General features: G+C 42.9%; 1 protein-coding gene across 1 annotated transcript in view; it reads left to right on the top strand.

The window, feature by feature from the left end:
• Window positions 1–14,935, top strand: part of SESN3 (sestrin 3) — an 81,322-nt gene that overhangs the window by 53,587 nt on the left and 12,800 nt on the right. The window contains exons 3-7 of the mRNA XM_069759176.1: window positions 3,247–3,444; window positions 5,151–5,333; window positions 5,973–6,209; window positions 7,355–7,502; window positions 14,776–14,894. Coding sequence (XP_069615277.1) covers window positions 3,247–3,444; window positions 5,151–5,333; window positions 5,973–6,209; window positions 7,355–7,502; window positions 14,776–14,894 — 885 coding nt within the window. The remainder of the gene's footprint in view (window positions 1–3,246; window positions 3,445–5,150; window positions 5,334–5,972; window positions 6,210–7,354; window positions 7,503–14,775; window positions 14,895–14,935) is intronic.

Below are 14,935 nucleotides of genomic sequence, written 5' to 3'. Positions count from 1 at the left end.
TGCATTTTCATACAGTGGGGGAAATAAGTATTTGATTCACTGCCGATTTTGCCAGTTTTCCCTCCTACAAAGAATGGAGAGGGCTGTAATTTTTATCGTAGGTACAATTCACCTGTGAGAGACAGAATCGAACAATACAATACAGAAAATCACATTATTTAAATTACCGTATATAAATTTATTGCATTTTGCAGTGAGAAATATGTACCGTATTTTTCGGATTATAAGACGCACTCCCCCCCCCCCCCCTTTCCCCCCCAAATTTGGGGGGAACATGGGGGAGCGTCTTAATAATGCGGATATACCTTACCGGCCGCGGTGGAGCAGGGTCCCGGGATCGCGGCTGGAGGAGGAAAGAGTGGAGCGTTGCTGCCGGCCGCAGGGGGTGTTTGGGTATACGGCGCGCCGCTGGGGGTGTCCGGTGCTACTGGTGGTGTCTGCTGCTGCGGGGGTGCTCTGCCGACATTTTGTGAAAGGCCAGAGCCCACGCAGTTCCATGGTTTCCTATGTGGTGGAGTCCAGCAAAATGGCTGCCTTAATGAGTTAGAGATGATCTGCAAAGAGGAGTGGACCAAAATCCCTCCTGACATGGGCGCAAACCTCATCATTAAATACAAAAACGTCTGACTGCCGTGCTTGCCAACAAGGGTTTTGCCCCCAAGTATTAAGTCTTGTTTGCCAGAGGGATCAAATACTTATTTCTCACTGCAAAATGCAAATGTATATAATTTATACAATGTGATTTTCTGGATTTTATTTTTGATATTCTATCTCTCAATGTTAAGAATTAACCTACCTTTAAAATTATAGACTGTTCATGTCTTTGTCAGTGGGCGAACTTACAAAATCAGCAAGGGATCAAATACTTATTCCCCCCATTGTAGATGATGGATCTGTAGAGGACACATAACAGATACATGATGGATATTGTTAGATAGATAGATAATCTATATCTATCTATATATATATATCTATATATATATATATATATATATATATATATATATATATATATATATATATATATATATATATATATATATATATATATATATATATATATATTTATATATATATATATATATATATATATATATATTATAGCCTCCGTCGTTTAGCTGTGCTGTTCGTTTTGTACATATCCCGTATTCTTTCCCAAGCAGCGTCGTCCTGATGATGAGGTATTATATATATATACCCTGGTGTGAGTATAAGGAAGGAAATTGGAAAAGGAAACCGGAAAGGGACGAGCATCAATGAAAACCAAATGCGATTGTGCGAGAACGACCTGCAGGACATCACGCCGGTCCAGCCCGCTCTCCTGGCCGGGGAGATCACCTGTACTGCAGCACAGGGGTTGTGGGGTGGGGGGCAGTTCAAGGCTTTATGAAGGTTTTTTTTGGTCCTGGTTGAATCCGGTCTTAGATTTGGGCTGTGAGCTAATTTTTATATACCTTTTAATAGGAAATATCTAGGTACTTCCCTGCCAGGGCCGCCTTCTTCAATGACTGGGCAATTCGTTGATATAAAGGGGGCTGGCTTGGCTATTGAAGTGAATGACACTGCACTGATTGTGACTGACTGGTACATGTGTGGAGAGGAGGAGAAGGAGGAGGTAATCCCGATGATCACACTAATGGATCCACACGGACTTGTAAGATGTGAAGGAGATCGCTCCAACCTTGTAACGCCCAGGTGTACTTTCGGGATTGTCTTTGGGGATCCTGAAGTCCTGTGTAATTTTTGGCTTTGTGCAGTGACGTCTTCTGTAATCTATGGCCCCCATCGCTTTGCTCTCCTTTTTAAGGTGCAGTCCTATAGACGTCAATGGGGGGGTATTGCAGTGACAGGCTCAGATGATGTTGCGGGGGCACAATCCGTGCTCCATAAAATGGGTGATGCTGTGAGAAGATAGGGGGCAGTGCCAGCCGTCATGTCGCTGGTCTTCTCCATCTTTCGTATTCTCTGCGGTCAGGGTCATTGGGTGGGCATCTCGTGCCGGGCGGGCAGATCATATAGGATCTGTATCTGCATTCTTACCCCCTCTGGATAGAGAGAGGGGGCAGCAAGTTTCATAGACTCTCCAAAAATAAAATAAGTGCCCCCTCCCCCACCACTAACTTTTATCCCACCATTTACATAAGAGTGGATATGTCCGAGTTGTGGTGGCCTCCTGACCTTCCTAGTGTGATCCCACTGAGGGGAGGAACCAGAGATCTGGCTGATAACAGGGAACATTAGAGTACACATCCAGAGAATATAGTTTGGTCGGAACGCCCCTTTAAGATGCATTTCGGATTCTTCTTCCTGAAGAATACTAATTTATTTGTGACCAGTCCTTGCACGTCTTATCTGATTATATGTCAATAATTGCATTAGATAATATTTACTGTGCGGCCAAATAATCACCGCCGGCCTTTTCTGCTACAAATGAATGAATATGCATTTTTATACAGATGTCTTGTACCTGATGAGGCCGGTGTACTTACTATGAATATACATACTAGATTGGCTGTATAATCCTGATAGCATTTTACAAGCCCAGCTAGTTGTTATTCAGCAGGGGAACTTTCAGAAAGGATTATTCAACCATTTTGGTTTGGATTTTCACAGCAAGTGCACCAGTCTCATCAGCTTTATTTAATAAATTGTACACTTTGCATTGTGAAATCTGGTGACCGATCTAATTTAAAGGGAATCTGTCAGCAGATTTTTGCTACTTAATCTTTTATAGCAACGTAAAATAGGGGCAGAGACACTGATTCCAGCAATGTATCACTCACTGGGCTGCTTGCTGACGTTTTTAGAAAATCATTGTTTTATCAGCAAGAGATTATAACTAGTGGATAACCTGGCCACTCCCCCCCCCACCACTGATTGGCAGTTTTCTGCCTATGCAAAGTGTACACAGAAAGCTGCCAATCAGGGGTGTGGGCGGGGTTATCCACAGCTCAGCGTTCAGAGGTCTGCTAGATCTGCAGCAGATAAAACAGGGATTTTATCAAAACTACATCAAGCTGCCCAGTAAGTGACACATTGCTGGAATCAGGGTCTCTGCCCCTACATCTTATTAGATGGATTGATAGTGGTAATTTATTTTTTTTATTTCTGTACACCGTTTTTTTCTGTAGTCTGCCAATACATAAATCTGTTTTTCTCCTGAATGTAAATCTTGATGTTATAGAGCAGTTTATCCAGGAAAGTTTCTGTTTTCGGGGACCTTGAGTTTTGTTCTCTCTCGCCTAGTTTGGCCAAACCAATGATGTGGTCACCCTCGTGAACCGCCTGATGGCAGAGTACAGCACATCCGGCCGCCTGGACAACATCACCCGAGTCATGAGCCTCCACCCGCAATACCTGGAGTCCTTCCTCCGCACACAGTTCTATATGCTCCGTATGGACGGACCCCTGCCGTTCCATTACAGGCACTACATCGCCATCATGGCAAGTACTCGTGGCCTCTCTTACGTTCTTATTTCTCTTCATCGCAGTATTAGGCACCGTTCACACATGTGCTGTTGTCGTCCATTTTGCAAGGGATGCAGTATTAACCCCTTAACGACCCGGGGTATTTCAGTTTTTGCATTTTCGCTTTTTGCTCCCCTCCTTCCCAGAGCCATAACTTTTTATCTTTCCGTCAATTTGGCCATGTGAGGGCTTGATTTTTGCGGGACGAGTTGTACTTTTGAACGACACCATTGGTTTTAGCATATCATGTACTGGAAAATGGATAATAAATTAAAGAGCGGTGAAATTGCATTAAAAAAAAAAGTGCAATTCCACAATTTGTTTTTTTTCTTTTCCTACTATATTCACTAAATGCTAAAACTGACTTGACATTCTGATTCTCCGGGTCATTTCGAGTTCATAGACACCAAACATGTCAAGGTTCTTTTTTTATGTAAGTGGTGAAAAAAAATTCCAAAGTTTGTCAAAAAGTAAAACACCATTTGCCGATACCAGTGGCGTCTCCATTTTTCGTGATCTGGGGTCGGTTGAGGGCTTATTTTTTTGTGCTTCGATCTGACGTTTTTAATGATACCATTTTGGTGCAGATATGTTCTTTTGATCTCCCGTTATTGCATTTTAATGCAATGTTGCGACGACCAAAAAAATAACGTAATTCTGGCATTTAAAATTTTTTTTCTCATTACGCCGTGTACCGATTTGGATTAATCCTTTTTTTTATTATTGATCGGGCGATTCTGAATGCGGCGATACCAAATATGTGTATGTTTGATTTTTTTTTTTTTTTAAATTGTTTTATTTTGAATGGGGCAAAATGTGGGTGATTTGAACTTTTTTATGTTTTTTTTAATTTTTTAAATATTTTTAAAAACTTTTTTTTTACTTTTTTGGATGCTTCAATAATCTCCATGAGAGACTAGAAGCTGCAGTACTTCGATCGCCTCTGCTACACACAGGCGATGATCAGATCGCCTGTATGTAGCAGAAATGTTCACTTGTTATAGAGTTCCGACCACCAAGCGACCCATGGTGACCCGCGATGGGCGGGGATAATGGATGCGCTTCCGGTAAGCGTGAGTTAAATACCGCTCTGAGATTGACAGCGACATTTAACTAGTTAACAGCAGCGGCTGTTGTATATATCAGCTGACATGTGCCCGGAAAGGTGCGGCCTTCTGCACCAGAGCCCACACCAAACAGAGGGAGTCGGAAAGGGGTTAAAAAATAATAATAATAATCTGGATCTGTTGTGAAACTGATGCTAATGAATGCTTGTTTTAAAGGGAATCTGTTAATAGGAGGATGAACCCTCATATGTTGTCTATATGGGCATGTAGGTCATGGGAAGCTGAATAAAATGATACCTTGATATTTGCAATATGATATCTTATTCCAGAGAAAACAAGGTTTTTCTTAATATGTAAATGAGCTGGTAAGATCTATGGGTGGGGCATAGAGCTCTCAGAAACTCCACCTCCAGAGCTTATTTTGCATCAGAGGAGGCGTTACCAATGTGAGACATGTACTGTAGATCAGCAGAGCAGACTGTCTGTCGCTACATGTCTCACTCTGGTAACTCTCCCTCTCATTTACTGCTTTTGGAGCACAGTATAGTTTTTTACCTAAGATTGTGAAATGTGTAGGATGCGTGATGGTCAATGACTCTTTTCTCGGCTCCACAGGCGGCAGCGCGGCACCAGTGCTGGTACCTGATAAACATGCATGTGGACGAGTTTCTGAGCACAGGAGGATCCTCCGAATGGCTGAACGGGTTGGACTATGTGCCGCAGAGGCTAAAAAATCTCAACGAAATCAACAAGCTCCTCGCACACAGACCATGGTTAATAACCAAAGAGCACATACAGGTAGAGTACATGGGCACCTACACCCTGCCATTCACACCGCACGCACCCGAACGATACCAACACAACACATCCTGAAAAACATGGCTGTCCTCTAAAAACAGTGCCACCTATGTCTAATGGCTGGGTATGGTATTGCAGCTCAAATCACTTTAATGGAACGGAGTGTAGATACTGCATAAAAAAAATTAAGCATCTGTCAAAAAGAAAAAAAATGCATTTTAATTAAAAAAAAAATATATATATAGATACATATAAAGATATATACATACAAGCGATCAGAGGATTGCTGGATCAAGTCCACTAAAAGGACTAAACAATTAAACTGAAAAAAGGAGGGGAAAAAAACTTCGGAATATTAAAAAAAATAAAAAAAAATCAAATACAATATTAACGGAAAAAATATATATTTTACCCCTGGAAATTTTTTTTCCTCATTTTTCTATAAATTATATGGTAGTATGAACAGTGCCACTCAAAGCTGAAAAATGGCCTGATCTTTAAGGGTTCTGATGTGATGTTTGTATGCGACCCATAAATCTGACCCCCTGGACCTCATCTGTGACCGGTGTAGTATAATGTACAGACTGATAGTTGAATTCTTCATTTCCTAAACTTGTGATCGTCTTTTTTTCCTTCCAGAAATTGGTGATAACCGGAGAGAACAACTGGTCGCTGGCGGAGCTGGTGCACGCCGTGGTTCTGCTGGCTCATTACCACGCACTGGCGAGTTTTGTGTTCGGCAGCGGCATAAATCCAGACCGAGACCCCGAACATTCGAATGGGCACCATCTAGTGGTGAAAAACAAGTTTTGCATTTGTGATCTCGCCAACGACAATAGTATAGAGAACTGGGGCCTGATGAGCAACAGCACTGAGGTCAGTGAAGAAAGACGAAATGTGTCCCTATAGTCCGATATTATCTCATTTTTTAGGGGCTATCTGGATTTGTTGGGGTCTCTTCTAATCAGGATTGCTCCCTATAGGGGGCCATAGAAGGATTTCCCTACTACAGAAGAATACTACTGCACTTATAAGGTTTCCTAAAAGTGGCCCTAATCCTGAGCAGCTGTATCCGTCTCTCGTACAGAAAAGTTTTGAGAAGTTGAATTTGGGAACAGAAGTTTATAAAAGTTTTCAAAAGTTTTGAGACATTGGAGATAAAGTGCAGATGATAGAAGCAGGAGTTTCCCTGCACGTCCTGTCCTTGATCCCACTGAATAACAGCACAGTCTACCGCCTGCCAACATGGCTGATAACAGGGAACAATAGATTATACTCCACATAGCTGAAATTAGGCTTAATGTCCAGTGTTTTTTTGTTTTTTTTAAGACCTTAGATGGTCCTGGTATGCTCTACACTTACATAGCCAAAACTGGAATTAACGGGGGAACAGGGACCGTAGCTAGTCCTAGGCGAAAACGTCATGTGTTTTGTAAGGAAGATAAATCTTAGGGGTCATTGGACCTTCCAAGAAGATCCCAAGCATTCCTCAAAGTCTACAATCGCTTATTATTAGTAGATGTCTTGGACGTCTTTGCCGTGGCCATCACGGTCACCAGGCTTTAATTTTATAAAACATCTTTGGTGGAATAAAAAGGTGTCTGTTTGAGCACTCAAGCCCAAGTATATTAGTGACCAGGAGGAATGGGCGAAGGCTCCTTAGGAACATTTGCTAGAAGCTGGTGTCTGGTTATGTATCATGTTTGAAGCAGGTTATAACAGCTAGAGGGGCTCAACTAAGTACTAAAGACACTTGTCAAGAAGAAGGTGAATAATTCTGAAACTGCAGTAGTGAAAGTGATGTTTTATTTTGAATTTAGAGAAACCACTTGTTGCTATCTACATTGCTCTCTCTCTTTTTTTTTTTTTATAATCCGTTTATTAGCAAAATGTGCAAATGCTCTGAAACCAAATGTACAAGGTGGGGAGGAGAGGGGGGTCCAATGATTGCAACTGTAGGTCAGAAATAGACATTTTGGTGCTTTAAGTTCTTGGAGTTGATGATGTTGGATCATTCACAGAATACAGACTATGAAAGTGAGATTGAACTTCTGATGGAAAAAATGAAGAAACTTCAAGAAGAACGGGAGGAGGAGGAAGCGTCGCAGGAGGAAATGGCCACCCGCTTTGAGAAAGAGAAGAAGGAAAGTCTTCTAGTTATGTCTGGAGGTAAGCACTTGTTTCCCCATAGATACAGGACCACCACTAAGGCATTAAAGGGGGTTTTATATTTATAATTGGTGATGAGTGAGCGTGCTGGGATAAGGTGTTGTCTGAGCATGCTCGTGTTCTAATCGAGCATGTTCTGTGTGCTTGAGTCGCTGCGGCTGCAATCCCTGAACGTGTTACAGCTGTCGAACATGGAGCTGTAGCGACTCGATCATTTTATTTTTTTTTTTTCAGAGCACGCTGAAAACGCTTAATTAGGACACGCGCATGCTCGGATAAGCCTTATGCCAGCACTATTTATAATCTGTCTTTAGTCTAGGGGTCGGACTGAGTTGCAATACCAGGCACAGAAATGTGGTGCCGCCCCTTTAACAAATTGGCATGCCAACAGTCTAGTCTTGATCTGTTTTTCCAGTATACCCCTTTAAATGTGTAAGGTGGGAAATACCCCTTTATCGCTTTTCCCACTATGGCTGAATATGGTGGCAGACGGAGATCTGCGGGGCGCAGCGTGCGGCCGGTGGGGACTGACCTTGCCGCGGTTATACATTACGTTATGTAAGAAGAACATACTGTGACTCCCGGGGACGGAGTTTCATGGTTTGGCGCAGACCCACTCGGCGGATATTGGTTTTGGTGACCTTTGCGACATATAAGATCTGCACTCCTGTAACATTTCCCATTCCTCACCCGACCCCATAGTGACTGTTTCTGGGAGGGAGGGGGGATGCGTATTTAATAACGGGTTACATATTAATACAACCTAAAGGGTAATCCAAATGAAGAACTGCAAGTCGGCCATTTCTCATTTCGAAATGACTGATAACAGGGAACAATAGACGGCATTCATCTGCAAAGCAAACGGGTAACATTTAGATGGCGTTCTCCTTTGTTGCAAAATTGCACCAAACCCGCGGGCAGCAAGAATCCGAGCCGGGACACAATTTCTGCCGGGTGTAAACGCTCTGCTGTAAACATCCCATAGAGACTAAGGACCTGGCCAGCTACTCCCAGCGCTGTTCTAGGTGATTGACATTGATCAATCACCAAGATCGACACTGGGGAAGAGCCAGGCGGAGGCGCTGGCACCACACTTGTCTGCTCTCCAGCTATGGTTCCCGGATGGATCTTTAGAGTCTATTTTGTCTGAAATGCTGGAGCCTGCCAACAGCTATTACATGCATATGGCCTGCTCAACTCTGCTGCTGATTGGTTCCTGCAGTGTTGTAGCATGGGGCGGGCAACACAGTGACTTCAAAATCTATGAGGGTTTAACATTTCTCACCTTTGCTGTCAAATGAGCTGCGCCTGCAAGCGTCACTTCTCAGAGTGGCGCAGTGAATCTGTGAGAGCCTATGCAGAGAGCAGCAGTCAAGAGGAGTTTATCGGCTGCTTCACTCTGCACGCACAATGTGAGAGAAGAGGGTCGATTTGCTCACACACAGTGACCGAGATGACAAAGTTCTCAGTATAATGAAGCGAGCTTTGTCATCTCAGTTGCTGCCTATGCACAGCGTTCAATGATAAACTCGACACTTCCATTGTACATGTTCTGCGATCGACATGACAGGCTGGAGAGATGACGAATGAAGACTGTATTGAATCATGTACACAATTCCGGACGAGTTAATTACTAAGAGCTGCTTTTATGTTTGTAACTTTTTTTTTTCTAACACTAGGGCTAATGTAAAAAAAAAAAAGCAAAAAAATTTGTGTTATTTTTAAATTTGAATAAAAAAAATTATACCAGCACTTTCTGAAGAATGCAATAAATGTGCTTGGGGAGTAATGGGTTAAATACCGATCTGCTGGAAGGCAAAGTTTTTAGGGTTCGGCTACGTTCCGTATTCATCAGTTAGAACTGATCCATCGACAGTCCGGTGACAACATTGTGCAGACACAACTTTATTGTCCTCCTGAAAACAGAAAACTTATTTCAACTGAATCCATAGAAGTCTATGGAAAATGGGTTGGTTAGATAGCCATCTTTATTCCTCCTATTTGGAAAGGATTCTTTTTTTTTTTTGTTTCTTTGCTTACTAGAGGCGGAAAAAAATAAATATTTAACATATATTAAGTAATCCTCTATTTAAAAATGATCCAGTAAGCCAAAGAATGGATCCGTGTCAAATGGGAGGAAAATGGATGGCTATTTGACTGATGCGTTTTCCATAGACTTCAATGTAAAAAAACAGAAAACGGATCAAGTTGAAAACTGTTCTTTTTTGTCCACGTGAAAAAAAAAATTGTCTGCTGGCTCTGTTTTAGCGGATGATTACTGGACCTGGCCGTACATGGCCGTAAGGGACCTAAAAAGCGTGCCTTCCCTGGGCTCCCTACAACCTGCCCTACTCCGCTGGGTTGAGGACTGCTGTGACTTGCTGCTGGGGTAGAGGCAGGAATGGCTGCTCCTTCAGCTGTGGGATCTCTAGAGAACTACTCTCTCCCTAGAAGCCCCCCTTGGTTAAAGATACCAGAGCTGCCCCTTTATGTAGGTGATAAGTAATATGTACACCTGACTAATTGATCTTTGCAGAACTTTACCCCTTTTTATGTCATGAATATCATTTAGCCTTTTATTTACCAAAGAAAAACTGGTATTTCTGGATTTTCGCTATGTATATACGGAGGTGAACGGCAGTTCATGTTCAGGTATGGCAGCCGAAACCTTCTAAACCGCTCTTTAGTGGGGGCCAAACAATAGACGTCATCCCAGGTATAAACGTCTGCGTTCGGGAAGTTGCGCGGCTTGCACATTTGCCAAAGATGTCTGTTTTAGCTGTTTGGATTCAGCTACCAAAAGAAGAAGAGATCAGAACTAGTGTTGAGCGAATGAGCTTGGATAAGGCTAGGTTCAGATTGCGTTAGTGCAATCCGTTTAGCGCCTAGCGCTAGCGGATTATGCTAACACAATGTGATATAAAGGGGTCGCGTTAAACATCCCCGCTCTCGCAGATCGGAGATCTGCGAGAGCGGGGAACGGACCGCGGGCGCGCCTCCGACGCTGCAAGCAGCGTCCGCGGTGCGCCACAAAACACCGGCACATCGCTAGCGCATGCCGAAAATGGCACGTGCTAGTGATGCGCATCCCCATAGCTGTTAATGGGCGCGCTAACGGACGCGTTGCACGGCGTTAATTTCGCCGTGCGGTTCCATTAACGCAATGGGAGCCTAGCCTAAGGTGTTAACCGAGCGTTTTCGGCGTGCTCGAAAAATATGTTCGAATCCCCGCGCCTGCCCACTCCTGACATCGGAAAATCCTGACAGCACACACTCTACGCGCTGTGAGGATTCAGAAGTCTGCAGTCACATAGTGCAAATATATATATATATATATATATATATATATATATATATATATATATATAGCTCAAAAAAATAAAGGGAACACTTAAACAACAGAATCTAACTCCAAGTAAATCAAACTTCTGTGAAATCAAACTGTCCACTTAGGCAGCAACACTGATTGTTAATGGAATAGACAACAGATGGAAATTATTGCCAATTATCAAGACCTCCTCATGTGAGTAAAAAAAGCAAAAAACAATATAAAAAAAATAAATATATTTATATTTTTTTAATTTAGTTTTTATTTTAGCAAGCATGCATTAATTTTTGGCTTAAAAATCCTTTTACCAATAGCCAATGACATGCTTATTACCTTTTGTTTGGTTGATGTGGGCTCCGGCACAACAGACCCATCAAGATGACAAAGTGACAACATTTTGATTATCGGAGGAGAAAATCTGTTGAAGCTTTTTTTTTTTTTTTTTCGGGCCCAGAGGATCCAGCTGGTAACATTGTATCTTCGTATTATCTGGAGTCAGGGATCACGGCTGAGAGCTCCGTCTTGTCGAGATGGAACTGGTTCTTGCCAACACCCGAACTCCGAGCTCTGTTTACTGATCACATCGCTGATACCCGGCTCATGCACATGAAACGTCAACATTTCGCAGAACACACTGTGGCTTTCCAAGGACAGCAATACATAATTTACCCCTGTAATTACTCTTAAAGGTGTAGCCCTATCTTACGACAGGGCTGATACCCGCTCGATCACTGAGACAGACGCTTCCTTTTCATTACATGTTTGGAGTACGGTCATTTTTGGAAGCTCCATCGTCCCTCTCTGCTGTATCTAAAGTGATGTGATGAGCAGTAATTTGGGCCAGAAGAGCAGATCTGTAGTAGGAGTGTCCCAGTTATAACATGTCATCACCTATACCTTCTAGATAGCAGAACGTTCTCCCATCTCCCCTATACTGTTGAGCAGTCAGCATGCTGAGCATCCATGTGTTGTCAATGGGAACAGAAGAAATCTGTTGTCAGACTCCTATTGGAATCAGATTATCTACCTTGAAAACAAAAGAATCCACTTCTCCATCATCATCTGTCAGGGTGGCGCTCATACACGTCAGATGGTTGTCTGGTCCTGACGAAATTTGCTTGTTCTGCCAAATTTTATCTGATGTATAGATTGGTAGAGGGCAGACCACTGGGATCCGTTCTGCTTCGGTCTGGTCTCTGTTTCCGTCTGGTCTCTGTTTCCGTCTGGTCTCTGTTTCCGTCTGGTCTCTGTTTCCGTCTGGTCTCTGTTTCCGTCTGGTCTCTGTTTCCGTCTGGTCTCTGTTTCCGTCTGGTCTCTGTTTCCGTCTGGTCTCTGTTTCCGTCTGGTCTCTGTTTCCGTCTGGTCTCTGTTTCCGTCTGGTCTCTGTTTCCGTCTGGTCTCTGTTTCCGTCTGGTCTCTGTTCCCGTCTGGTCTCTGTTCCCGTCTGGTCTCTGTTCCCGTCTGGTCTCTGGTCCCGCCTCTCTCTCAAAATATTCATGAATTACTTCACCAGCCCATTGATACTAGTGGACACTTGGCTCTTTGCAATACCTTTTTTCTCCTTCGGAGGCACTGCACAGAATTTGAACAGTTATTGCTATGTTTTGACTACAGCTGACTGTTAGAGAACGACTTACAAACCTGTGGATATATTGTTTTTATAATTTGACGACATGTATTTAGTAGCGATTTCGGGAGAAGAATCATTTTTCATGGCAATCATTTCTATTCTCCATGCTAGTTAGCCACTGCAGAATGGTGTTTTAATTGGTTAATGAAGCAGAGGGCACGATGCGTCCCTCGTGATTGTATTACCGAGTGATGGTTAGCAGCTAGTGAAGGCCATATGGCCGCTATGTTCTGCACGGCTCGGAGGAGCTGTCTGAGCATCGCCACCAAGGTCAGATGCAGTCAGCCAGGAGGTAATTAACTCCAGGGAAGTTAGTTACACAATGTAGCCACCTGCCTCTTCAGGAATAAAGGACGCTCTTTATACATAAAGGAACGTTATTTGCTTAGTAACACATTGTTAGACCTCTAGAGAATTGCCTGGTTACTGCAAACACCACATTCACATTAGCTTTACCTACCTGGACACCAGTCCATACGCCTGACATTTCAGTGACATCTGCAAAGAATTAGATAAATCCATGCATCTGACCCTGTGAGCGGCATTAAATGGTATATTCATCTCTAAACAACATCATGAATATAAATATCTGCTTATCGACCTATTCTGTACTGATCCTAAGTTACATCTTGTATTATCCTCCAGAGCTGCACTCACTATTCTGCTCGTGCAGTCACTGTGTACATACACTACATTACTGTTCCTGTACTGATCATGAGTTACATCCTGTATTATACTCCAGAGCTGCACTCACTATTCTGCTAGTGCAGTCACTGTGTACATACATAACTTTACTGATCCTGTACTGATCCTGAGTTACATCCTGTATTATCCTCGAGAGCTGCACTCAATATTCTGCTGGTGCAGTCACTGTGTACATACATTACTGATCCTGAGTTACATCCTGTATTATACTCCAGAGCTGCACTCACTATTCTGCTGGTGCAGTCACTGTGTACATACATTACATTATTGATCCTGAGTTACATCCTGTATTATCCTCCAGAGCTGCACTCCCTATTCTGCTGGTGCAGTCACTGTGTACATACATAACTTTACTGATCCTGTACTGATCCTGAGTTACATCCTGTATTATCCTCGAGAGCTGCACTCAATATTCTGCTGGTGCAGTCACTGTGTATATACATTACTGATCCTGAGTTACATCCTGTATTATCCTCCAGAGCTGCACTCACTATTCTGCTGGTGCAGTCACTGTGTACATATTTTACTGATCCTGAGTTGCATCCTGTACTATACCCCAGAGCTGCACTCACTATTCTGCTGGTGCAGTCAGTGTACATACATTACTGATCCTGAGTTACATCCTATATATACTCCGGAGCTGCACTCACTATTCTGCTGGTGCAGTCACTGTGTACATACATTACATTACTGATCCTGAGTTACATCCTATATATACTCCGGAGCTGCACTCACTTTTCTGCTGGTGCAGTCACTGTGTACATACATTACATTACTGATCCTGAGTTACATCCTATATATACTCCGGAGCTGCACTCACTATTCTGCTGGTGCAGTCACTGTGTACATACATTACATTACTGATCCTGAGTTACATCCTATATATACTCCGGAGCTGCACTCACTTTTCTGCTGGTGCAGTCACTGTGTACATACATTACATTACTGATCCTGAGTTACATCCTATATATACTCCGGAGCTGCACTCACTATTCTGCTGGTGCAGTCACTGTGTACATATATTACTGATCCTGAGTTACATCTTGTATTATCCTTCAGAGCTGCACTCACTATTCTGCTGGTGCAGTCACTGTGTACATACATTACATTACTGATCCTGAGTTACATCCTATATATACTCCGGAGCTGCACTCACGATTCTGCTGGTGCAGTCACTGTGTACATACATTACATTACTGATCCTGAGTTACATCCTATATATACTCCGGAGCTGCACTCACTTTTCTGCTGGTGCAGTCACTGTGTACATACGTTACATTACTGACCCTGAGTTACATCCTATATATACTCCGGAGCTGCACTCACTTTTCTGCTGGTGCAGTCACTGTGTACATACGTTACATTACTGATCCGGAGTTACATCCTATATATACTCCTGAGCTGTGTTCTCTGTAAAATTGTAGCAGTCAGGTATAAACAGGGGTGGGGGTGTACATTTATAAAATCTTGGCCACAATGAATGCTCATGTATAGTGATCAGTGATAACGTGACGTTTTCTGTAGCACACTTTCTCCCATCTACATTGCCCTGTGAGCTTTTTCCCTATGAATTCTAAATTCTGAGTTTACCTGTAATTTCCTCTTCTCAGCTTTTGATGACGATGTGGTTTCAATGTCAAATGCCTCCCGTTACATCGAAGACCCTGGATTTGGATATAAAGATTTTGCGAGGCGAGGAGAAGAACATCTGCCCACGTTCCGAGCACACGTACGTATGCGCCATCTGTGCAAGCATGAACCCCTGTGTAT

Source organism: Ranitomeya imitator, chromosome 3 (assembly GCF_032444005.1).
Source record: "Ranitomeya imitator isolate aRanImi1 chromosome 3, aRanImi1.pri, whole genome shotgun sequence".
In the NCBI taxonomy this organism is placed as follows: Eukaryota; Metazoa; Chordata; class Amphibia; order Anura; family Dendrobatidae; genus Ranitomeya; species Ranitomeya imitator.
The sequence above is the reverse complement of the archived record's forward strand: the minus strand, read 5'-3'. Positions and strand labels throughout refer to the sequence as shown.